A 26,639-nucleotide genomic window follows, 5' to 3' on the forward strand; every position below is an offset into this window, starting at 1 on the left:
TTTTAGGCAGAGGTGATGTTATCAGGGAAACCAAAACAGGGGATGGAGGGAGAATGTAGAGGGTACTCAGGCAAGGTCTTTCTGAGGAGTATGAGCTCTGGAGTCGGATTGAAGAGGGTGGGAATACGGGCTCCACCAGTTACTGCCTTTTAAAGGTTTAGTTTCCGCATCTGCTAAAATGGAGACAGTAATATTACTTACCTTACAAAGTTACTCTGAAGACTAAATAAGATAATGGTTGTACAATTCCTGCAACTCTGTTACAGGGTAACCCCTCAATAAATGTTAGCCTTCCAAATATGAGGGAGGAATGTTCTAGATGTATATTTGGGAATCATCAATTAAAAGTGAATAGTAAAGTGGGTGGAAAGGTGGATAGACTGAGATGTGAGTGAAGAGGATGGATGATAGGCTCTTGGTGGCGGCAGAAGTGGGTGGAGAAGTGGTGAGGAGGTGAAGAAGTGAAAATGAGGAGAGAGAACTTTTATCTGAACCCAGCTAAAGGTGGAAACTTGGAAGAGAAGGCCAGTGGATGAGGTGACTAACTATCCTGGTTTGCCTGGGACTGAGGAGAGTCCCAGGAGGTGGGACTTTCATGCTAAACTGAGAAAGTCCGGGGGAAATTGGGATGAGTTGGTCGCCCTAACAGTGGATAGGATCATGGGGGGTGAAGTGGGGGTGGTAACTGCTGTGACCTTTCTTGGTGCCCTCTGATCTCCTCCTTACAATAATTTTGTGAGGTACCTTCCAGAAGTTGGACTCAACCTGAAGCCAGAGGGCAGGGGAGCTCAAGAATGCCCCGGGGAGAAGTCCGCCTTGGCTGGGCAGAACAGGATAAGGAAAGACAGAGAATGTATCCCGAGGGGCAAAAACATAGTAATCAGCAGTGACAATGGATTAGAATCGTCTGGAATTAATCTTATTCCCGTACCTTTTATTCTTTTGCCCGTCTTGTCCAGAGTTTAGGAGTGGGATGGGTGGGTGTTTTCTGCATCTTCGAATTAACCTTAAATAAAATTATAAAATTCATCCAAGGATATTCTTTAGTATCTGAGCAGCCCACAAAATTTTACTTCTTTGATGTTCAGTGGTGTGAGTGCTATGCACCAGAAGGAGCAGGTAGGATGTAGCGGCTCCAGGGATGGAGGTCCTGGAGAAAAACCCCACAAGGGCACTAGACTCTAGTATGGGACTGGGATGCCCGCTGGTGCCCAGGGATTTTCTTCCAATTTACTTCCTGCTTGGAGGGCTTACTCCTCAAATCGCTGCTTGATGGGAGCTGTCGCGCTACGGTAAGGGTCAAAGGTCAAAAACCACCACTTGCACAGCACTGTCTAGCAAGACCTGAGGGCCCGACCTCCAGGCGGCCAGGATACCTCCAGCCGCCCCCAGGTTCAGCAGGCAAAGGGAACTGCGAACCCGCCAACCCAATCCAACTTATACTTGTAGAGCTGGTCAAAAGCGCTTCGTGATTGGTAGGACAGACTGGGGGCGTGACTTCATGTAAAAAGCCTCCTCTGGATTGGTGCAAATCGTCGAGGGCGGGACCTCCACTCTGGCTAGGCGCGAAAGCTCGAAAGTCGCTACCGGGCTGGAGACGGCGGGAGCAGCTGCTCAGCGGCTGAGGGAACCGGAGACCTGTTTCGTATCCAGCGCAGTGCTGGGGAGACCGGAGTCACGATGGGCGAAGTGGCTTCTGAGGTGAGTTCATACACATGCCTCCCTCCGCGGCTGCGGAGGCTGGGTGCTGAGGGGTGGGGAGAAGCAGGGGTAGTGCGGCGCAGAGCGGGTCGCGGAGGCTGGGAGGACTACAGCTCCCGGCGTGCACCCCGGCGGCTCGGCCTCGCAGCCCGGGGGTAGACGCCACGGCCCTGCGATCTCCAGGTCCAGTCCCGGCGCTCGGGTTCCCACGCCTCGGTCTTCACGGCCTTGTTGCTCCTGGTCTTTGCGGCGCGCGCAGCGGACAGCGCAGTCCCTCAGCCTGCGCCGCCCGCCCTCTCCTTTGGCGCGTTTCCTGCCATGGGAGCTCTTGCTTTTTAGAGCGCCCCCAAAGAGAGGAAGGCCCGAGCCGCTGGGATGCGGGGCAGAATTCTCTGTAAATGGATGGCGAGGTCTAAGGGAGTTCTTCAGAGGTCATCGCGCCGACTCCGAGAGGGGATGTGCTAGTCTCTAGGCCTCCCGGATGGTGGCTGGGCTGGTCGCTGGCGGAATAGGGCATAGAAACTTCTGTTTCCAGTCCTGTGTTATTATCTGGGGTGAGACACTCGCCTTGGGAGCAAAATTCAAGGAGACGCCAAAAAACTCAGTAATGAAGATAATATTTTAATGCAAATTAGAAAAAAATAAATGAATGCGGGAAACCCTATTACTTGCTATTGAGTAAAATATCAAACTTTTAAATAAAGACAAGATCTGACTGTAAGCTTGCACCGCGTCAGCCTCACTCACCTCACCCTCATGCTGGCCCTAGTTTCAATAAAACTTTATTTACAAAAGCAGGCAGCTGACTTCATGATTTAAAAAAAAACCATTGCATTAAGCTATTATCTTGATCAGTGAGTTTTTGGGGACCCTCTCCTCTCATCTAGAGCCTGGCCCTGTCTGTTAGCCATTGCTGGTACTGCTACAAATTGCCTAGAATAAAATAATTAACAACATCACCATGTATTGAGCTGTGTGGTTACCTACACTCAGTTTCCAGATCCATAAACAGAACTAGTAGTCTTACTGCTTTGGATTGTTGGGAGGACCATCAGCACGTACATGATGATCCTCAGTGATTCTTTTTTTTTAAAGATTTTATTAGGGAATTGGGGGAGGGGACCAACCAAGTTGTTGTTCTTCAATCTTGGTTGTGGAGTCGCCATTTGGCTTCCCATCGGCAGCTTGTGGCCTCTAAGCTCAAGGTGCTGTGTTCAGTCTTAGTTGCAGGTGGGCGTAGCTACCATCCCATGCGGGAGTCAAACCAGCAGCCTCGTTGTTAAGAGTGCACACTCTATCCACTGAGCCATCCGGGCGGCAGCTCAGCTTAAGGTGCCAAGTTCAGTCTTAGTTGCGGGTGGGCATAGCCCACCATCGAACAGGCAGTCTTGTTACACTAGCTGAGCCATCCTGCCACATTTTGGCAGTTCAGGGACAGCTCAGCCCGGACGCAGTGTCACTGGCCCATGTGGGAATCGAACCGGCAGCCCTGTTGCTCAGAGCTCGTACTGTTAAGCCAACTCTTAACCAACTGAGCCACTCGGCCGGCCCTTTGGTTATTATTTTAATAATTGTACCAAGCATTCAAATCAATGTAACAGTTGTTGGAGAAGCCTTTAGGGTGAGGCCTTGTGCCCTATTACATGACAGATGTTAATATTTTCCCCTTATTAAGTTGATTCAGAGCCCTAAGAACACCAAGGAGGTTGGAGACCTGGCATCTAGAGCATCTTGGTCACTAACTGGTCAAGTCACCTAACACACCTCTCCTCCGTAGATTTTTTTACTTGCGACTTTTAAAATGATTTGTTTGGAAATTTTCAAAAATATAAATGTAGAAGGGCTAATACAATGAACCCATCACCTAACTTCAACAACTATCAAATCATGCCAGTTTTGTTTCATTTATACTCCCAACCCATTTCCTGCCCACTAGATTATTTGGAAGCAAATTCTAGACATTATTTCATCTACAAATATCCCATTATGCACCTGTAAAAGATAAGGGCTTTCCAGAAAAGATAACCACAATATTATGATCATACCTAAAAAATTTAGAATTATTGCTTAATATTAAATACTAGTCAGTGTAGATTTCCTTCATACACACATACACACACACAGAGCCTCTCTCTCTCTCGTTCTCTCTCTCTTTCTTTCCGTTTGTTTGAATGAATCAGGATCCACAGAACAGTCCACATATTATGGTTGTTGATATGTGTGTATAGGTCCCCCTTCCCTCTCTTTTTTTTCTTGCAATTTATTGTTAAAGAAACCACATTGTGGTCCTATAGAGTTTCCCATACCTGAGTTGCATCGTTGCATCTCTCTGATGTTATTTATTATGTCATTGGATATACTGAGAAACAGTTCACATAGAAAAGACATAATATAATAAATGCTTGATTCTTTTCCTTTATTTACCATTACAGTACCCCCCACTTATCCACGGGGTATACTTTCCAAGAACCCCAGTGGATGCCTGAAACTGCGGATAGTACTGAACCCTATATATACTATGTTTTTTTTCCTATACATACATACCGATGATAAAGTTTAATTTATAAATTAGGCACAGTAAGAGATTAACAACAACAATAATAAAATAGAACAGTTAGAACTATACTGTAGTAAAAGTTATGTGAGTGTGGTCTCTTGCTCAAAATACCTTAATGTAACCATCCCTTACTTGCCATAAATGGCTTGGTGTCACTTGTTTCAGGGGATCCCTTGCTGAAGTGTTCATAGAGGCTCAGTGCTTTTTGGTGCAGCACGTTACTGGCAATTGAAACATGTTTTCTGTTCATGTCTTCCACCCACAAATTTAGTGCCTTTCCCATCTTAATTAAACGCTTATCACACACTGTGGCCGTAACTTTTGCAGTTTGAGGTGCTACAGCAAAACAAGCACCAATTTCTTTTTCCTTCTCTACAATTTCACAGATAGATTAGTTCTTACTGTAGATCTTAGCAACCTCAGCATATGGTTTTTTCCTTTCCTTATTAGGTTGAGAACTTTCACCTTTTTATTTAAAGGAAACACTTTATGGCTTATCTTTAGTGTATTTAAATTGTCAACATCACCGCTCTTGCACTTTGGGGCCATTATTAAGTAAAATAAGGGTCACTTGAACACAGGCACTGTGATATCGTGGCAATCGATCTGATAATGGAGGCAACAACTAAATGACTCAGAGCTGGGTAGTGTATACAGTGTGGGTACGATGGACAAAGTGATGACTCATGTCCTGCATGGGACAGAGCAGGATGGTGTGAGATTTCATCACGCTACTCAGAACAGCGTGCAATTTAAAACTTATGAATTATTTATTGAATTATTTCTGGAATTTCCCATTTAATATGTTCAGACCATGGTTAACCACAGGTAACTGAAATCATGGAAAGGGAACCCGCGGGTAAGGCGGAAGACTACTGTACTCAGAGTTGGTTCTATAGTGTCTTTCAAAGGTGAACAATAAATTTTTGTTTGTTTTTTGTCCATTAATTCTAAATGTCATCCTTCGTTGAACCATTGTGTTGGTTTTTTTTTTTCCCCTTATTTCATTCTGATGATCGCATGATGATTTCTGTATTATTATGTTCTTAAAGCTTCCTGTCACCTCCTGGTTAATACAAAGTATATTCTCACTTTCTAGGTTCACCTGGAAATCAATGATTCAAAACTCATTTCACAAGAAGAAGCAGATAGTCCTTCAGACAGTGGACAGGGCAGCTGTGACACAATTGAGCCCTTGAGTGAAAGAGGTTTGTAATAGTACATTTATTTTTAGGAATAGAATGTGGGAGCCTAGGTTGTAAGTGGATTGGATTAATTTCATTATTCTCTTGATTTATTAAATTACTAATGCCCAACCTTATTGTTTATTTTATTTATTATAAAAACGAAATAATAGTGCTTGTGCTCTTTTAAAAAAAACTTTTTTTTTTTTAAATTGGGGAATTGGGGGATGGGAACAGCGCTGGGGAATTGGGGGAAGAGGAACAGACAAGTTGCTGTCGTTTTGTTCTTCAGTCTAGTTGTGGAGGACGTTGCTTCACTGGCCCAAGTTGGCACCATCACGGCACTCTTCCCGGGCGAGGCAGATCAGTCGCCGGCTTCTATACGGTCGCTCACTGTGGCTGCTGGCCGCTCACGCTGGCTGCTGGCTACACATGGTAGCGCATGGCAACCCACTGCAGCAGTGGCTGCAGCCTAGCCATCTCAGGCGACTCACAGCAGCCCAGCTCCAGGTTGAGCTGTTGTTCAGCATCTTAGCTGTAGAGGGCAGTGTCACTGGCCCTCATATGTGGGATCCGAACCGGGGCCCTCTGGCATCCCAAGCCAGCTCTTAACCACTGCGCCACTCGGCCGGCCCAGAACATTTCTGTTACATCACTGAATGTATGAAATATCTAGAAGCTACTACATTGCCTGGTTGAATGCATTCATCCTATAATAAAAGAATTTTTCACACCTGCCAGAAGGATTAGAACAACTTTACCCATTGTAAATACATATAATTAGACTTCTCAGTAAGAGACACTTTTCCAGGGAAAATGTTTTTCAAAATGTATTTTTAGATTTGCTTTGCTATAATCAGTTCTTAATGGTAGTTACATAATTTCACAAGATGATCTGTCACTTGGATAATTGGATATGTTTTTGAGGAGGAGTGGGGCTAGGAGGAAGGCCGAATGACAGTAGACCTCTAAAAAGAATTGTTTCTTCCAGATTCAGATGAAGAGGTATTTGTGAGTAAGAAATTGAAAAGCAGGAAGGTGCTACAAGACAGTGATTCTGAAAGAGAGAACACAAATGCCTCTCCAGAGAAAACTCCCTATGACAGTGCTGAGGAGGAAAATAAAGAGAACTTATATGCTGGAAAAAATGGGAAAGTCAGAAGGATACACAAAACTCCGGCAGACAGTGATGAAAGTGACATTGAGGAGTCTTTGTATCAGGAAAATCTTGAAACCCAAGTGACACCTTGCTTAGAGCTGAGTCTCCAACCTGAAAACACAATGGACTTTGCTGTTGACAGAAAGAGGTCCAAAAAACCCATACGTGATAAAGAAGGAATTGGAGGAAAAAAAGTAAAATCAAAGAGAAGACTCGAGAAAGAAGAGAAAAAGATGGAAAAAATTAGGCGGCTAAAAAAGAAGGAAACAAAAAATGAGGTACATTTTAAAGAACAATGTGCTATTTCTAAGGCAGATTCATATTTTAGAAAAGATTGCTTTTAGTTTTTGAGGTTGTTTCTGTACTCAGAATATAGCTTTGAGTTCATTATTTTTGCATTGCGAGTAATGAGGTATGTGATTTAAAACTTGCTGTCCTTTTCCATTACAGATATGAGGGCACTTCCAGGTAAATGGGTTTCTGGTTTTCTTTGTGAGCACATGGGATAATTCTTTGCAGCTTCTGATCTAACGAAAATTAACTTTCAAAGGAGGATTTTTCATGTGTTCATCAGCCAGAAGTCTTGTTTGCTAACTAGAAAAACCACCCTCATGTTTTATAAACTAGCCGTTTCATATGTATTTAATTGACTTTTCAAAAATACTTACTGTTGACTAAGTTCTGGACAGTTGCATAAAATCACAGTATGGATTTCAAGGTATGACTGTGGGTTAGGAATCAGTGAGGAGTTCTAGAATGCCATTTTTTTGCCTATAGGGGAAACATGCATTTTTTTCTGGCCTGATCCAAATTGCCATACAATGTGAAATATTGGAGTTTGCTTTTCTTTATCCAGGAAGATGATGTGACACAGCCATTTAATGATAGTGGTTGTCTCCTTGCGGATAATGACCTTTTTGAAACTGGGTTGGAGGAGGAAAATAACTCTCCATTGGAAGATGAAGAGTCATTAGAATCCATAAGGGCAGCTGTGAAAAACAAAGTAAAAAAGCACAAGGCAAGTAAAAGATGATTGCAATAAGAGCTATCCTATTGCTTCTAACCTTTGTTTTATTTTCTGATTTACTATTGGAGCCTTAATTTTTTTTTTCCCAACTGAAGGAAAACATGTGTCAATCAATTTAAGTTTTACAGCTGTTAATTTTGGAATCAGTACAAGTGATAGATAGGCTAACTTGTTTGAAAAACTAGTATTTTGATCACCTTCATAGGAATGTTGGGCAAAAAAGTAAGATACTTTATGTTGTGTAAGAAGCCGGTAAGTAATAGGGCAGATACAATTTATATGTAATGTTATACAGTGTAAATTGTATAATCCTGTGGCCTCTAAGAAATGAACCTATAGGGTTTCAGGAAGTATATCAAAGAAACATATCTGTCAAAGCATCATTGTCCTGAGTGTTTGGAAGCATAATTATTCTTCCTAAGATTATGTTAAGCTCCCTGGGAGTCATTGTATGACCTTAGGGAAAGATGTAATACAGAGGTATAAGAAATGAGGGCCCAAACTCCACTGGAGACATTTTGTCTTCTAGGCATTATAGGATGCTGTTTGTTTCAAGTTTTCTGTTTTATAATTATTGATTTATTAATGTAGCATGATGTAATGTTGGAATACAAAAGCAATCTTTCTTTGAGTAAGCAACAGCCTCTTATTTCAGTTTCATTTTTGTCCATATCATTCAACTTGTAATCTTCTCTTTTAGAAAAAGGAACTGTCTTTGGAGAGTGGGGTCTCTTTATTTGAAGAAGAAAGTGAGTTATCAAAGGGCACCATGAGGAAGGTGAGGTAGAGCCCTGTATTCTATGGTTGTCATGTTGATCTCTTTCCCCAGAGGACTAAATTTCTCAGGGATAAATATTTTCTCGTGTTTATCGTATTATTCTGGTGCTCAAGATACTGCTTTGTACATAGGAGGGACACACATATGGATTAGATTGAATTAATTCTATCTGACTTACAAATAAATGAGCTCCTTGACTTTACATTGTATTGAGCTTGTTAATGTTAACTTCCCTCTCCATCCTCTTTTCTTGGAGAGAGCAAACTCTTGATGGGTGAATATCTTTCTGAATGATAGCATTAATGTAGTCTCACTTTTTGTTTTCTTTAAGGAAAGGAAGGCAGCCAAGTTAAGTAAGGAAGCATTAAAAAAACTGCATAGTGAAACTCAGCGCCTTATTCGAGGTAATACAAATCAGCACAATAAACTTTGAGGCAAATCACAATATTTCTTTGTAAGCTCAACTTAGATGTTGGGGATCTTTGTTTTTTAACACTCCTAATATGAATTGGATTATAATATCAAGTTTAGAATTAATCTTGGTGAATGGCCATTGTTCTAAAGCTCCTGGGACATTACTACAAACTGAGAAAATTTCTGGAACTGTTGGGTAGTAAGGAGGGAGATTGTTTTAATGGTTTTCTATGAACCAGCTGCGTCAGGACCCATTTGGGAACTTTTCAAATATGTAAATTCTTATCCCCACAGAAGTCAGACTTTCAGTAGGCTTGAGAGGGGGTCCAAGAATCCATATTTTTAAAAAACTTCCTGGATCTGTTTGACTTCACAACCAGGTTAAAAAGCCACTGGTCTTCAGGGAATTCTTTTGTACTTAGATCCTGTCTTTAGTAAAGCCAGGATTAGTTTCTATTTCTGGTTATGGCTTTGGTTGTACCATTTAGTTAACTCAATATGAAGTGACATTTCAGAATATACAGTGTATGGATTTGCATGTTTTGTTCCATTTTACAGAGTCTGCACTTAATCTTCCGTATCATATGCCTGAGAGTAAAACCATTCACTATTTCTTCAAACGTAAACCCCGGCCCACTTGCCAAGGAAATGCCATGGCGCTACTGAAGTAAGAACCCTCCTTCCTGTGATTATAATTCTCATAAACATTCAGTTTTGTAGCAAACAAAAAGTTTAGATTCCTTACACCCTGAAACTTGATTGAGCTGATTCATTATATGCTAAAGGATGAGAGTGTTTCACATTTAGGATAATTTTCAACTCTAGCTCATTTCCCCTTCTCTAGGTCATCCAGGTATCAATCAAGCCATCACAAAGAAACCCCAGACACCGCAAACATAACTGAGATGATCAGTGACCCCCATAACGAAGATTCTGAGCAGACAACAGGTGCAGGATCTGAAATGGAAATTAATGCACTCCCTGCAGTTTCAAAGGAACCCGAGACCACTACTGGATTAGATGAGTCTTGCTATAAGGATTCGGTGGGAAGTGAAGAGTTAGGGGTTCAGGAAAAACAGAAGCAGAGTGATGCTAGACCTTTACCTGGTGACGGGTCAGTGGCACAGCAGGAATCTGGCTTCCTGGGGAACAAGAACAGTGAGGGGGATCAGACTGGAGGGCCTGTGGCACCTGAACCTGATGCCCTGGAGTTAGAAGAAGACCTGAAAAAAACAGAAGAAGCAGATGAGAAAGTGGAAGAGCCCAGGCAACAAACTAAGTCAGCAGCAGTTGTGCCGCCTGAGAAAATGAGGCGGTTTACTGTGGATAGACTTAAACAGTTGGGAGTGGATGTTTTCGTTAAACCTCGGCTGGGTGCTGATGAAGATTCCTTTGTGATACTTGAAGAACCTGAAACCAACAGAGGTAATCCTTTGAATTGTGGGGAGCCTCTCCAGAGTGATTTATTCTGGCAGCTTTCGAGGACAGGGAATGCAGGGGAAACCAATAACCACACACTATCTTATCTAGAGGTATATAGGCACACCTCATTTTATTGCGCTTCACTTTACTGTACTTCACAGATGTTGGTTTTTTTTTTACAAATTGAAGGCAAGCCCCTCCACCAGCAAAAAGGTCACAACTCGTTTTATTGCAGCACTCGCTTTATTGCAGTGGTCTGGAACCAAACCCACAATATCACTCAGATATGTCTGTACTAGATATGGGTAGAAGCCCATAGATAAATTTGGAAGGGTGTCAGAATGTTCTAAACCTTGTTTAAAATGGAAGCCTGTTGACAGGTTAATATACAAAAGAAGTACATTGCTATTACGGTATGTACTATAAAAGCATTACTATTCAGTTTTACATAGTTAAAGAGAAACATTTTGGTTCAGGAAATTGTCTGCAAAACTGAACATTTTTTTTTCACTCATTCAACAAATATTAAACTATCTACTACATGCAAGATGCTGTAGAGCTTACCAAGAGAAATCTGATAATTATCCTCCATTTACGGTACTTACACTCTCGTAGGGAAGATAAGTATACAAGAGAGAAAGTGGTGACATATTTTATAACAAATGTGTCACTGATAATTGCAAAAAAATAATGTGAAGAAAAAGGAAAAGTGATCTCTGCTGAAAAATATTTAGAATAAAATGCTGTGGGAGCTCAGAGGAGGGATAGGTTTCTTCCAATAGGTGGTTAAAGGAAGGCTTGAAGGTGGATGCAATTTCTTGTTCACTGCCTTCCCCTTTATATTTTGAGTGGGGTCTTCTGGCTTGTCCCCATCTATCCCCAGTGCTTCCACAGTAGGTGACACATTGTAGGCATTCGTATTAATTAAACGAATGAATATCCTTCAAGAAAGAACTCTAATATTTCCACATTAGGTAAATGTCCTGACTCGTAGGTAGAATTGGGTGTTCCCTCTATGTTGAGGCATTGTGGCATGGTAATTAAGAGCTTGTGTTCTATAGGAAGACCACGGTTTGAATCGAGACTATGCTACTTACTATTTAACCTTGAGTATGCTATTTGGCCTCTAAGCCAGCTTTCTTAAAAAAAAAAAAAAAAAGAAAAGAAATAATAGTACTATCTGGTTCACAGGACTAGTATGAGGATTTGCTGAAATCATGCATACAGTTAGTATCAAGATGCACTCAAATAGTGGTTGCCACTTCTAATATTGTTAGTGAAATTAATACAGCAGAACTCTCCTTATTAAACAGCTTATGGTTGGCAGCACTATGTCAGCCACAGTATTTGGTGTATAAAATACGCTCAGTGAGTCTTTGTTGATTGGATGGATGGACTTCGTGGAAGTGGAGAGAAGGACATTCTTGGAAGGGACAGAAAGAGCTCCGCATGGTACATATTGGGAGGGTGTGTAAGTCGTTTTGACTGGAGCAGGAGGCTGGGTGCAAGGGTGGTGTAACAGAACTAGCATAGCTCCATTAGCAAAGAAGTGTGGGAGTGAGCTGTTTTCCAGAACACGGAGGGAAAGTTTTATATGGGAATAGCAGTTATCTAAACAGTTCCAGACTAAGAGATGGGGAAGAAACACTTTTTGAGTACTTACTGTACTAGAAACTGCTAAATTTTGTTGTATGGGACTAGAAGTTACCGAAATAGTCCTAGACGGAGAGACAGGAAAAGGAAGAAACCTATTTTTTAAGTACCTGCTATATAGATTCTTTACTAGTTATCTTGTATACAAGTTGGGTGTGTGGTGCAGGGTCCACCTGTATGTGGGATTTCCTTTCTGATTGTACTGATTGTGATAGTATAACAGTTTCACCGAGAAACATTTCTAGGCCTGCTGCTGAGTTATATCACTGACTAGATTGATTGTCATTTTCTTTTTTTTTAATTGGCATTGCCCATACTTAGTAAGACTGCTAATAAATAGTGAAATGTTCAAAATAGGGAATTTTTTTTTTTTAAATTGGGCAACAGTGTGTGTTTCCAGGACCCATCAGCTCTAAGTAGTTGTCTTCAATCTAGTTGTGGAGGGCTCAGCTCCGTGGCCCATGTGGGGACTGAGCTGGCAACTTTGGTGTGATGAGCACTTTGCTCTAACCAACTGAGCTAACCAGCCGCTCCAAAATAGGGAATTTTTAAAAAGAAGACTGAACCCAAAGAAAAATTAAGCCCTTGAATAATTGAGAATTATGGTATTTTTTTCTACCAGTTTGATACTTTTTAAAAAGAATTGCACGTATTTGGAAATATCAGTTGTAAATTTCTTCCCTAAAGTGATTTTTGAAGTATCTTGAGGAAAAACAGTTGCAGCCGTCCACTGGTTTGGGTTAAGTTATAGGAATTCGACACAGGTGTTAAGTAGCAGAGGAGTGTTTGGTGTCTCATTGTATGTGGCTTTTTTTTTTTTCTACAACTTTGTCCAGCTTGTAAAACTTGCTTATCATTCTGAATTGGAATCTTAAAGAGCTTGAGCGGGGCAAACTGACATACTGTTTGACCTTTGGGTTTAGAACTGGAAGCCTTGAAGCAGCGTTTCTGGAAGCATGCGAATCCAGCAGCCAAACCCAGGGCCGGTCAGAAGGTAAATGTGAACATTGTAGTGAAAGATGTGGGCACTGACGGAAAGGAAGAGCTGAAGGCCGATGTGGTGCCTGTGACTTTGGCAGCTGAGAAGCTGGATGGAGTAAGCCACACAAAGCCAGGTATTTGAGTTTCCTTTTGTTTGCTTTAATGCTTTGTATTCTGGCAGGTCTTTATGGCCACTGAAGTACCCTTACAATGAAGAGTTACAGAATCTTTTTTCTTGGATATTTTGGAGATTGGACAGCAGTACCTCTAGCATGATTCACATGTACCATTGCCTAGATGTGTGGGGTGGGTAAGATGACTTTATTTCTTAAGATAGCCTTTGTCTTATTTTTAAAAAACTAAATATCCATTGTGGAAAACGCATAGAAAGAATAAACAAAAACTTCTACAATCCTGTCAGAGGTGACTTCTATGACCATATTGTTACATCCGTCCTTTTAAACTCTTTGCATGCGTGTACATATGTGTGTTTTAAAAAGAAACAATAATGTGATCATACCATTCATTCTGCTTTGTAATCTGCTTTTTTGTTTTGACAACGTATTAAGGACAAGTCTGTTGTTCCCACTTCCATTTTGAAAATACGAGTAATGTGTCACGTAGAAAAAAATGTAAAACACTGAGGAAAGGGTATAAAATGAAAAATTATCTTCCCAAAGGCAACTGTTAACATTTTTTTTGTGTTGTAGGAAAATTCATATGCATATACCAGTGTGTGTGTGTGTGTATGTGTGTGTGTGTGTGTGTGTGTGTGTGTGTGAGAGAGAGAGAGAGAGAGAGAGAGAGAGAGAGCAAGCGACAGAGACATTGAATATTTACTCTCTGCTAGGCATTGCTCTAGGCGCTTTACAGTAAATAATATTCATATCCTTATTTTATGTATGAAGAAAGTATATACAAAGCATTTACACAGCTTGCTCAAGTAGTAGGACCAGCTGCCTAATGCAGACCACCTAACTCCAGAGCTCAGATACACATTATGTTGCTTTTGGGAATTTTTTAAAAGCTGCATAATATTCCACTGTGTGAATATAGCATGACTTGTTTAACCATACTCCTATTAATGAACATCTTGTTTGTTCCAGTTTTTGGTATTTCATACAATGTTACATCCTAGTATGAGATCTATGTTGGTATATCTGGATACAAAATTATTTACAGTGGAGTCATTGAGTCAAATTTTGATATATACCTCATTATTCTTCAAGATAGTTGCACCCATTTATACTGATTCACAGTGTAAGAGTTCCTGTTTCCTCCTGTTAATGCATGCTATCAAACCTTCTAATTGTTACAAAATATGTCATAAACGATATCTCATTATTTTGGTTTGTATCTTTAATTAGAAGTGAGGTTAAGCATTATTTTTAACTTTCTTACTAACAATGTATGTTCATTTTTCTGTGAACGCCCAGTTCATATCCTTTGCTTATTTTACTCTTGAATTGTTTCTCTTTTTCTTTAATATAGATAAATTTATCAATGTTTTCCTTCATGGCTTCTGAGCCAGACTCTTGACGTCCCACTCCTCTCACTTTCTTTGCCCTTTTAATAATAATTTTATAATCTCTATGAAGTATATCATCCCAGGGTGTAGAACATAATTCTGGGAATTCTCTTACACTTCTATTCATAATTTGTTAAAATAACAAAAGCCTAGAATACTAAGGTCTCTGATTTCCCTTTTGGGATATGACTAGCACACTTCTGGAGTTGCTTAAAACGCACACTCATATTACTGAAGTACGTAGTCAGTCGTTATGTCTAAAGCATTTCTTCACGTTTTCTGTTCAGGCGAAAAGCTTCAGATGCTGAAAGCTAAACTGCAAGAAGCAATGAAACTCCGAAGGTTGGAGGAGCGCCAAAAGCGCCAGGCATTGTTTAACTTAGATAATGAAGATGGATTTGAAAAAGAGGAGGAGGAGGAGGAGGAAGAAGAAATGACTGATGAGTCTGAGGAAGATGGAGAAGGGGAGGAAGAGGAAAAGTTAGAAGAAGGAAAGGAGGAAGAGGAGGAAGAAGCCAATCAGGAGGTTTGTGGCAATTATGTAATTTTGGGACTTGGTCATGACAAGTAAGGGAGAGAAAATCAGATTTGAATATGAGGATAATAAGCATATTCAACTGTATAAGCGATTTTAGGGGCAAAGATGGACGCAGCTCCTCAGATGTAGTACCTAAATCCTAGTGCCTTCAGTTCTGCTGGCACCACTGCGCACCTGCGGTTCACAGAGCTATGGCTTGTGTTCGTTTCCATATTGTAACATAATGCTGATACTGAGATGGCTTTGTATGAACAGGGACTTTCATCTTTGTTGTTTATTTAGGTTTCTCTGTGCAGAATAAAAAGCAATTTTGACCTTGGCCAGGCTGAGGTCGAAAGGAATTCTCAGGCAGGCTGAGACCTTCCTGAGCTCATTTCATTCTTCGTTGAGGAGCGTATTTGTAGAGAGGCTCTTGCCCTTGTCCCATAATATTGTTTTGCGCCAAGGGACGATAGATGATGATAGGATTTTGGGTAACAGAGAAAAAAGTTTCCTGCTTTGAAGGCTGGAGTCACTCGAAAGAATTGGTTAATATTTAACCTGCGTAAAGGAAGAAGAAAACAGTGGCTTAACTGGACAGCATGTCAGTCTGGTTGGTTTGAGGTCAGTAGTCCTCCTGAAGTCTCAGGCTAATCATTTAACCTTTCATTGCCACAGTAAAATAGTAATTTTAGTCTTCATAATCTTGTAGCAATTTGGGGAGGAATAAAGGTAAAGTAAGTATAAAAGAGCTCTAAAAGTGTCAGAAAATTATGTTACCATAATGGTTAGACTGAGCTTCCTTCATATTCACCGTTTCAGATTTAAGTTGTGACCAGACAGCCATATTTCAGGCTAACACTGTGTTTTAAAGTTTTTTGACGTGTATTATTTTGTTTTGGGGCGGTATGATTGATAAAGGTTGCAGAATTCCTTCTCAGTAATGAAGAAATAGAAAGCAAAGATGAGAAAGAAATGGATAAAGAAAACAATGATGACAGTAGTGAAACTGGCAAGTCAGTTGGCCTTCTATCTGTTCTCAAGCCTCTGTCATCAGATTCTACCTTATTTCTATTTAAGGACAACTCTTCCAAGATGGAGTAAGTAATTCTCACTAAGAAAAGATAAGATTCCCCTGGATTGGCCCCTCTTAATAAGAAGCAGCAATAGATACTCAAACAATTTATCTTCTTATTTTGTACTTTCCTAGTGAAGAAAAGTCAGAAACAGATGAAAACTCAGGCAAAAGACCTAGCAAACTGGGTAAGTAGTGACTCGAATGCAGAGCTTGACTTTTCTTTGATCCTCCAGCTTTGATACTTCAGGACTACAGTTCTATTCGGTTCCATGTTTTGAATCTTTGGACTTTTCCCAGTCTTCCATGTGGCAGTGAAAGCAGTTGACGAATTTGAATATATTTCTTGGTTCAGTTTTTGAGCACTTACACGGAGTTTCTTTAGAGGTGACCCTTGGCATACAATAGGTCTGTAGTGCATATGTGTTGATTGCGTGAACCATGAAACATTTCTGTCATGTAGACCAGGAAGAGGTATAAGTGATTGGATAATGGACTGAGTGATAGTAGGCTTAGGCAGGGTGACAGACAGGAACGTTCATGTGTTGCTTAGCTCAGAGTGATAAACCTTGACTGTATAATGCTATCTTAGTACTATAATTTACCTTTAACTTAATGTTTTGGAACATATAACTTGAGAGGTTTGCCTATGACTGTTACCTGACAGTTTCACTCTCAACTCTTTTTCCTAAACAAATCCACCTTATTTTTGGAATCACACACTTAAAACTTACTTCCCTTTCTTTAGATGAAGATGATTCATGCTCACTGCTAACAAAGGAAAGCAGCCACAATAGCAGCTTTGAGCTGATTGCCTCTACAATTCCATCCTATCAGCCTTGCAACAGACAAACAGGCCGTGGGGCTAGTTTTCTCCCAACAGCAGCAGGATTCAGATCTCCTTCCCCTGGGCTCTTTCGAGCCAGTTTGGTCAGCTCAGCTTCTAAGGTAAGATGGTAATGGTTTTCTGATTTCCTCCCCCTTTTGCTTCCCACAGTGCTAAATAAAGTGTGTCCAATCCAACCAACTCCCACCACATTATGTATGTTCAGTTTAAAAATCCACCCCCTTTGTGTATTAAACACGAGCTCCATCCAGTGTTCTGACTTTCTGGGAGATATTTTTCTATATGCTCCTCTTGGCTATGCATTGTCCTCCTCAACTGCAATTGCCTGAGAGTAGACTAAATATTGCAAATAGCAACTTCTGTTGTTGTCATGACAGTGAATGACATTTGTAAAATGTTTTTGTTTGGTTTTATTTCGGCGCCAGAGTTCAGGAAAGCTGTCTGAGCCTTCACTTCCCATAGAGGATTCCCAGGATCTGTATAACGCCTCCCCAGAGCCCAAGACACTTTTCCTAGGAGCAGGAGACTTCCAGTTCTGTTTAGAAGATGACACTCAGAGCCAACTGTTGGATGCAGATGGGTAGGTAGTTTTATGTTTCTGTGGGTGGGATGGTGCTGGGTACTGCTTAATTTTGCTTAAAAATAAAGTGAGCTTCTGTCACTCCATCTGTGCTTTTTCTTCTGCGAAAGAGGTGTACAGATCATTAGTATTTACATTCTACAAATTTGAGCAAAGTCCCTCCAGAAAATAAAACCTAAATAGCCCTTGCTGGCATTCTGATCCTTCGATCTCTGCCTTATTTGAAATGCATAGCTCTTGTCAAGGCATCAAATTTCCTTATATCTGTCTTCTGATGTTATGATTGTGGGATTGAGAATTGACAGGCCTGTGGCACGTTTCGTGGACACAGCCCCAACCCCTTAGCTCTAGCGTTATCTGAAGCCAAAATTATCTTTTACTCTTTACCTTTTGAATAGCATTTATTCTTTCATAAAACTTCCCCCTCTCTCTTTAGATCATCACAAGGCTAAAGGTTGAATCTTTTGTCTTCTGGTGTGGGATTCAGCTTCTAACTTTGCTATTGGAAATGAGAGCAGAGTTTTTCACCCACTGCTTTGTTTTTTCCTTAAAGAGTTTCTTACATTCTTCATTGTGCTTGTAGGTTCTTAAATGTTAGAAACCACAGGAACCAGTACCAAGCTTTGAAGCCTCGATTGCCATTGGCCAGTATGGATGAGAATGCCATGGACGCCAACATGGATGAGCTGTTGGATTTGTGTACTGGAAAGTTCACATCTCAGGCTGAAAAAGCTCTGCCCAGGAAGAGCGACAAGAAAGAGAACATGGAGGAACTTTTGAATCTTTGTTCAGGAAAATTCACTTCTCAGGGTAAATACCCAGCAATGAGCATCAGGCTTACTGCAGCCAAACATCTTATGTCAGTATCCTTGAAAAGGAGCCCCTAACTCTTGGGTGAAAAGTTTACAGAAAACAGTGTTATGGATTCTTGCATGTGGGTTGAATTCACTGCTTAGCTCCCTGACCTTTAGAGCCATTATTTTCTCAGGGTGATAAAGTGTTGACTTAAGAATGTTCTAAGGGCCGGCTGAGTGGCTCAGTTGGTTAAGAGCTCGCTCAAGAGTTTGAGCTCTGAGCAACAGCAGTTCGAGTCAGCCCGAGCTGAGCAGCCATGAGCTGCCAACAGGTGGCGGGATGGCTCAGCTAAAAAAAAAAAAAAAAAAAAAAAAAAAAGAATGTTCTAGCTTTGGCCATATGATTTGTTGTTTATGATCCATATATGTAAAGCTTAGAAAAGTGTCTGGTGTGTAGGGCACTTTATATAAATGCTAACTTATTATGTCCACCTGCACACCCCTTTCTCCCCCAGACACCTCTGCTATAATGTAAGCTCTGTGGGCGTTATGATCTTTGTTTTGTTCACTCCTGTATCCCTGGTGCCTAGCACATAAGCACTAAATAAGGGTTTGTTGAATGAATGAATGAATGAATGAATAGCTGGTGAGCTCTTTTTAGCAAGTTTACCTACCTTAGCACTGTATTGAGCTGGCATGTCTTTAGATGGCTGGGGAAAGGATCAAGCTGCCATTCCTTGGTGACAAATCTTTTTCTTTGTTATGATGTAGTTGCCTCCACCCTGGCTCCATCGGAGTTAAATAAGCAGGAGAAGGAAGGCAGCATAGGTGATCCAATGGAAGAAGCACTTGCTCTTTGTTCAGGCTCTTTCCCAACAGACAGGTGAGTCTCAGTGATTGGGAGAAACTTGTAAAACAAAAAACAAAGGCAAAAAGTAAGCAAAGGGAAGTGCTGAACATCACTGATAATTAAGAAAATGTAAATTAAAACCATAATAAGATACTACTGCACACCCATTAGGATGGCTCCTATAAAAAGAAAGGAAAAAAACCCCAGAAAATAACAAGTATTGGTAAGGATATGGAGAAATTGGAACCCTTGTGCTCTGTTGGTGGGAATGTAAAAAGAAGCTGCTATGGAAAACAGTATGGCAGGTCCTCAAAAAATTAAAAATAGAATATGATTCAGCAATACCACTTTTGGGCATATATACAAAAGTGAAAACAGGGACTCATAGATGTTTGTATACCCATGTTCATGGCAGCATTATTCATAATAGTCAAAAAGTGGAAGCATCCCAAGTGGATAAACAAAATGTGGTGTGCGTGTGTGTGTACACAATATTATTCAGCCTTAAAAAGAAAGGAAACTCTGATATGCTGCAACACGGATGAACTGTGAGGACATTATGCTAAGTGAAATAAGCCAGTCACAAAAATGCAAATACTATATGACTCCACTTATATGAGGTACTTAGAATAGTCAAAGTCATAGAGGCAGAAAGTAGAGGGAGCTGAGGGGTGGGGGCTGGGGAGGGTGGAAGAATGGGGAGTTGCTTTTTAAAGGGTGTAGAGTTTCAGTTTTGCAAGATGACAGAGCTCTGGAGGTTGATTGCAAACAACCTTGTAACATGTACCGTGTCACAACCTTATACATTGTGAATGTGCTTAACACTACTGAACTGTATACTTAAAAGTGATTAAGATGGTAAATTTTATGTTATGTGTATTTTATCACAATTTAAAAAATTTTTTTTAAGGCATGATAATCTTGTTTTCTGTTTCTTGAAGAGATTGTTGGTACTAATAAAATCTTCCAATTCTTACATTCTTGTAGTTTGCTTTCAACAACTTATTCATTGATTTGTTGATGTGCATTTTAGGGAAGAAGAAGGTGAAGAGGAGGAATTTGGAGACTTTCGGCTTGTCCCAAATGATGAGTTTGATAGTGATCAGGTGAGCTTGCAGCGAAAAGTATTCATAACTGAACTCTTATGTATTGCTGCTGTATGGTTTTGTTTTTTTTGTTTTTTCCTAGTTCGAGTTTTTGAGAATTCTAAGGTTGGCATCTTATCAGAAGCAATTTCCTAGAATAGGATGTTTGGGCAGAAGTTTATGAATCCTGTTTTAGTTGAGGACACATTTTATTCTGTATAACTTTGGGTGTGACCCTATATGATTTTGCAGGATGAACTCAGTGACTCTGATAATGAAGATGTGGCACTGGAAGACGACAGAGGTGACGATGAAGAAGAGCTCTTGAGGCAATCTGAGAAATTGAAAAGGCAAATGTAGGTGTTAGGTCCATTCCTTCAATTGCTAGAAAGTTCTCCTAACAGCTGATTTGTAGCCTGCCACCTTTTTACCTAAGTTTGCTGGTTCTATTTTTGCCTTTTGTGGTTAGCACAGGTTAAATAAAATCCATTCATATGATAGCTCTTGAGTATCCCAAGATGGTCCTGTCCTCCTTAAGTGATTTCTGTACTGAACAACTCCAATTCCGTCAGGTGTTTCTCACATGGCATTGTTTCCATACTCATCATGTCCTGGATATTCTCTTTATTTTCAGGTGTGGTCTGATTACTGCTGTATGTAGTGTTCCAACCACATTCCTTGTTCTGGATGCATACTACTGAGAATGTAACCGAAGGCCATAAGCACTGAGTCACAGACCCTAAGGATCGAGTAGACAACTATAATTCCCTGGATTTTTTTTCCTGTGAATTACTGTCATTCCAGGTTTTCCTCAGCCTTGTCTTGGGCAAATGACCCCCATTTATTTATTTTTTTAATGTTTTCTTGTTGTACTGATCATGAAAGCAAACCAGTTTATTTTAGTCTTTAAAAGAATATAGAAAGATAGAAATAAAAAGTCACCCATGTCCACCATCCAGAATATTTATGAAAGTGTTCATGGTGGTTATTGCCTCATAACCTTTTTTGTTCATATAGTTTTGTATAGTTGAAATCTCTACAACTTTTTTACATGTACAATTTTGCTTTCTGTCCCACTTAGCATATTTATGAGCAATTCCCTATGATGTTATATGTTTTGTAAAATACATTTTAATAGGTATTTAATATTATATTGTATGGGGATGGCTTTTGGAATTCACATATAAGACATTGTATTGATCCCTATTAGATTTATACTGTTTTTAGCCCATCATCTCATTCTATTAAGACCACTTTTGGGTTCTAATTTATCACCTGTCAAGTTAACTATCTCATACAGCTTTGGGTCATCTATAGATTTTTCTAAGGCAGTGGTTCTTAAACCTTCTTTAACAGCAGAGTCCTTTGTTCAAATGAAATCTTATAAAGAATAACAACTAAAAGTTGAACTCCTCGAAGGGTAGATGGGAAAATTGGGAAGCTTAGTGGCTAGTAGCCCCTGAAGGAATTCCCAGAAATCCTAGGATTTGGAGAAACTCAGCTTAAAAAAAAAATAAGTCTATGATGAAAATCAGCCTTCAGAAAGCCATCAAACTTCGGCTACTCATGATCATCGATAATAGTACTTTGGACCCCGAGTGACAGTAGTTTTGTTCTCAGTGGGAACTGAAGTCGGGAAAACTAATTAGTAGTGGTTTTGGTTACCAGTAACTCTGGGCCTCAGTCATGCCTCTAACTTGGGGGTCGAGATTTGGTGGACTATAAGAAATCCCAGTCTGTTTACTCCCATACTATCTCTAGTCTGCCTCCTAAAGCTGGTGAGCTTAAACACAAAACAAGATAGTTTGAACCTTCTAGCAGGTGTGTCTCAAGTTTATACAGGAGATTGACAGTTTTGGCTTTAAAGTCACCTACCTAATTGAATCCAGGCTCTGCTGCCTCCTGGTTGTGTGAAGTTGTTTACTCTCTGAGTCTCAGTTCCTTCAACTATAACTTGAAGGGTATGATAATACCCCCCTCCTGAGATAATGCGATGATGCCCATAAAGCACAGTTGTTGGCACACAGTATTATTAAGTGATAGACTTTTAGGTATTATCAAAATGTACTACTATAAAGTCTATTATTATTATTATTAGTGGTGGCTCAATGTTCTGTGTTTCTCATTGCTTGAATACTCTGTGTGTGTATTCATTTTTTTAAAAAATCACGTGTATCCATTGTTGCATTTTTTAATCTTCAAAATCATTTTCCAGGCGATTGCAGAAATACCTGGAAGATGAGGCAGAGGTGTCAGGGAGTGATGTGGGAAGTGAAGACGAGTATGATGGGGAAGAAATTAATGAATACGAAGAGGATGTAATTGATGAAGTACTTCCTTCAGATGAGGAACTGCAGAGTCAAATCAAGAAAATACACATGTCAGTATCCCAATAAGTCCTTCTGAGTAATGGGGTGTGTCTCACGACAGGCTCTGTAACCAGCCAAAGTGGTCCTGGATTTGAACACCCTACTTCTCCTGTTGTAGGAAAACGATGTTGGATGATGATAAGCGACAGCTCCGTTTGTACCAGGAGAGGTACCTTGCTGATGGGGATCTGCACAGTGATGGTCCTGGGCGCATGAGGAAATTCCGATGGAAAAACCTAGGTATCTTGCTGGTTGCCTTTAGAAGCAAATGGTACAATGTGTGTGTTTGTCTAGTTTAAGATGACAAGCGGAAATCAAAACTATAGCAGGCTGTTATGGAGGACCCGGCTGCAACCATTATCATCTACCAGTGGTTGGGAAAAGTTTGTGTTGGTGTGCGGTAAATGATGAGTTCATTTGTGTCTGTCCAGGCATCCCCTCCTATGGGAATTGCAGCATGCTGATAGCCTTAACTCTTTGCTTTAGATGATGCTTCCCAGATGGACTTGTTCCACAGAGACTCTGATGATGAACAGATCGAAGAACAGCTTGATGAGACAGAAGCCAGATGGAGGAAGGAGCGAATTGAACGAGAGCAGTGGCTTCGGGACCAGGTAGGAAGTTTGCAAGAAATTCGCCTCTTCCGACCCTAGTGCACGAGGAGAGGACCTAATCACCGAGTTTGTCATGGTAGTTTCAAAATCTTGGACAAAGCTTGCTGTCCCTTTTAATCCTTGAATTTTCTTTTGTGCTTTGAGAAGGTTTACCATGGGCAATTCTCTTCATGTTTGTTTGTCCAAAATCAATTTTATTCTCCCTAAAGCAACAAAAGATTGGAAAAAGGAAAACAAATGATATCCCAGATACCTTCGCTTCACAGTCCAGGCTGTGCTCACCATTTGGGGGAACTGTAGACTTCTGTTAATGCTGTCTGATTTTGGTTTGCAGGCACAGCAGGGGAAAATTGCAGCAGAAGACGAAGAAGAAATTGGGGAAGACAGTCAGTTTATGATGCTGGCCAAGAAAGTTACAGCCAAAGCGCTGCAGAAAAATGGTGAGCTTTTAGTCCTCCTTCTCAGGGTCTAGTCCTCTGGATGGTTAGTGCTAGGGCCTTGGAGGTGACCCCAACCTTCAGGGGCTGTTGCAGCTTAGTTATGGGTCTGTGTCTAATACTGTCTTAAGGAGGCCCTGCAGAGGTGAGAGAGACATTGTTCTTGGCTCTTAGACTCTTGGGCAGTGGATGTTGTCCTTGTGTGTATAGATAGCTGCCTTTGCTTTATGCTCTAAGACTGTTCAGAGGAGTGAATTCTGGGTTTTTTATTTAGCTGCCCAGGATTCTATACTTAGGTGTTAGAGCTGGAATTTGAACCCAGATATATCTAACCCCAGAGTTAAGGCTCTTAAACACTACTCCACATTCTTAAGCACTTACATCTTTTCTTATTACTGTTAGTGATTAGTCAATAAGTTCAGCTTGGTTGTCTTCCTTCACGTAGCCACTTACTTTAGTTTCAAGTCACTGTTATGAAATAATCAAGAGTTCCTGTGGCTTTTTTTTTATTTTTTATTTTTTATTTTTTATTGTTAGTTTCAGGTGTACAGAACAATGCAATAGTTACCCTTTTCACCCTCACAAAGTAACAACCCCCCTCCCCCCATCCACTGCCCTCCCACCCCCGATATCATGCTTATCTATTACAATTCCATTGAATCCGTTCCCGCACTCTACTCCATGTCCCGAGGTTATATATGTATATACCTGTGGCTTTAATTGATTGGTTTTGTTAAAGGCTCCTTAGCTTGTTTAGATTTAAAAATAATTCTACCCAGTTTTGCCCAGAACAAGCCTCTCTGTCTTTTCTTTTCAGCCAATCGCCCTGTGGTTGTTGAAGAACCAAAGTCTTTACTCATAAATCCTTTTGAAGCCATCAGACCGGGAAGTGCCCACCAGGTTGGTTGAGGACCTTGTTAGCCTGACATCATGATCCACCATGTTATAAAGGCCCAGGTCATGCTAGGGGAATGCTGTCATTAGGGGAGGGAGGCGGCTGCAGGAAATGGAACTAGATGGCGAAGGACCCTCCTATTTTCTACCGAGTGGGGTAGAAATGTGTCCCCTCAGTACCTGAGGGGGCAGGGACAGACTCACTTCTCATTCTTTCTTTGGCACTTGGAATTTGATACCAAATGACTCTTCTTTCCTCAGCTGAAGACAGGCTCACTGCTAAACCAGCCCAAAGCTGTGCTGCAGAAACTGGCCGCCCTCTCTGACCTCAACCCCAGTGCTCCCCGAAATTCAAGAAACTTTGTCTTCCACACACTTTCTCCTGTCAAGGCTGAGGCAGCAAAGGAATCGTCTAAGCCGCGGGTAGGGAATTTGATAATTGATTTGGTGACTTTCCAAAGCAGAATTTATTTTTTAATTTAAAAATACAGATTCCAGGTTGAAAGCTTATGCTGCAGTGTTAATCTTGCACTTTCCAGTAAGGTACAAGGGGATTGTTACCCCCAGCAGGTAATCAGTGTTGAAACTTGTCTGAAAAGTTTATATTTCTTCCTTGTTTTTCTGTTGTTAATCATCCATGATTTAGTGATGACTTGCTGAAGAGCTAATTGAAGGTAAGCACTTGGATGAGGGTCTTGAGCTGGCCTTGACTTTCTCTTTGCTCTCTGCTCTCTAGGTGAGGAGAAAGGGTCCATCTGTAATGAAAACTCCTTCACCTAAGCGCCTCAAAACAGGTGATAGTGCTTCAGGATCGAAGCAAAGCATCTTTAGATACTTGGAAAGCTAACATCATCAAGGGTGCCAGCACCTACACTGAAACTGCGTTGAGAAGTTTCTGGCATTGAAAGTTGGAATTGATGCTCACGTGGATGATTCTGCCCTTCCTTCAACATCAGTGCATTAAGATGGCTGACAGAGATTCCAGTTCTTTCCTCTGCATGGCTCTGGATGGCTCTTTCCTTTCCTAGTAGTATTCCCCGGGTTGGCCATGAATCTTAACTCTGCAGTGTTTACAACATTGACTCGTGGGACACTTGGGTGAAGACTTACTTCCTCCATTAAACATTTGACATTTTATCCTAACAGCTTCCTGAGTTGATACCTCTTTGTGAAAGGAGTGGTAAGAGGAGGAGGAGGAAACAGTGGGGCGTTGCAGAAAATTACAGAAAGGAGTGACTGTTAATACCAGCCTGACTCCTTCACACCCCGAAGTTCCGCACCATGGTGACCAGGACTCAGTGAAAGAGAGACTTCTTAGGCAGAGGACCAGGGAACCACACGATTGGCTGTTTTATTAGTCTTGCCCCTTCCATTTTCTTGCACGCCTCTTCCCAAGACAGCCCCAAGTTCCCAATTAACCTTTGCTTCCTTTATAATAAGGACTCAAACTGGTACCCAAGTCAGAAAGACCTGGGCCCCAATTTTCTGGACTGTGAGGATAAAGATAAAGGGTTACAGCTTGTGTCTGTCCACATGAGCTATCCCAAGGGGCAGAGAACTCTCTCCTGGGACTGAATTTTGATTTGAAACACTATTGCTCAAGGACCTCCCTTCTCTTCCTGACAAAAAGGAATATAACCATTATTTATTATTGCATTCAAATGGGTGGAGTACATTACCCTAACCAGTCAGAGGACAATTGAATGCTTTATTACTTATTTTGAGAGAAGACCATGATGGACTTTAATCAAAATATTATTAAGAGAATTGCTATCATTCCTGAGTTTCCTTAAACTACCATGAGGCACTCAGATGTTAGACAGGATTTTTTTTGTTTTGCCCTCAGAACTGAGCATCATTGCTGCTTTGGAAAAACAGTCCATGTAAACAATGTGGTTTCACTGTCAGGAGCTGGGCTTGGGAAGTTGGATGAATTGTACCAGTTCGTTTTATTGGCAGATGGGGGACACCAATTTAATTGATGAAATGAGGGTATAGATTTTCTCCAGTTGTTGCTAACACACAAGATGCTGACTTGGACAGAATTTACATTTGTATATTTGTAATCTTGTAATGAGAAAAATGTATATAAAGATGTTTTAATATGTATGTAGTTTTTCAATAAATCTCAATGCCTTGAAGGCAGGATTTGCTGTCCAGATTGAATGCTCAT

General features: G+C 40.8%; 1 protein-coding gene and 1 long non-coding RNA gene across 2 annotated transcripts; one reads left to right on the forward strand and one right to left on the reverse strand.

Annotated features, from left to right (window-relative positions):
* The first annotated feature begins 1,592 nt into the window (after window positions 1-1,592).
* Window positions 1,593-26,606, forward strand: CLSPN (claspin). The gene is made up of 25 exons (XM_019657302.1): window positions 1,593-1,701; window positions 5,358-5,466; window positions 6,434-6,879; window positions 7,458-7,619; window positions 8,329-8,406; window positions 8,738-8,810; window positions 9,379-9,487; window positions 9,665-10,245; window positions 12,819-13,010; window positions 14,692-14,930; window positions 15,843-16,021; window positions 16,132-16,184; window positions 16,745-16,944; window positions 17,269-17,423; window positions 18,007-18,233; window positions 18,989-19,100; window positions 20,101-20,173; window positions 20,405-20,508; window positions 22,368-22,532; window positions 22,640-22,761; window positions 23,008-23,135; window positions 23,470-23,575; window positions 24,390-24,472; window positions 24,728-24,889; window positions 25,203-26,606. Exons 1-25 carry the CDS (start codon window positions 1,681-1,683, stop codon window positions 25,311-25,313), a joined length of 3,990 nt encoding a protein of 1,329 aa, XP_019512847.1. The 5' UTR covers window positions 1,593-1,680; the 3' UTR covers window positions 25,314-26,606.
* On the reverse strand, window positions 7,565-19,033 carry LOC109390621 (uncharacterized). Its single transcript, XR_002125609.1, has 3 exons — window positions 18,892-19,033; window positions 9,925-10,043; window positions 7,565-7,590 (listed from the first exon to the last, which is right to left on the reverse strand). It is a non-coding gene; the product is annotated as an uncharacterized LOC109390621 (long non-coding RNA).
* Window positions 26,607-26,639: the final 33 nt, after the last annotated feature.

Source organism: Hipposideros armiger, unplaced genomic scaffold (genome assembly GCF_001890085.2).
Source record: "Hipposideros armiger isolate ML-2016 unplaced genomic scaffold, ASM189008v1 scaffold_10, whole genome shotgun sequence".
Taxonomy (NCBI): domain Eukaryota; kingdom Metazoa; phylum Chordata; class Mammalia; order Chiroptera; family Hipposideridae; genus Hipposideros; species Hipposideros armiger.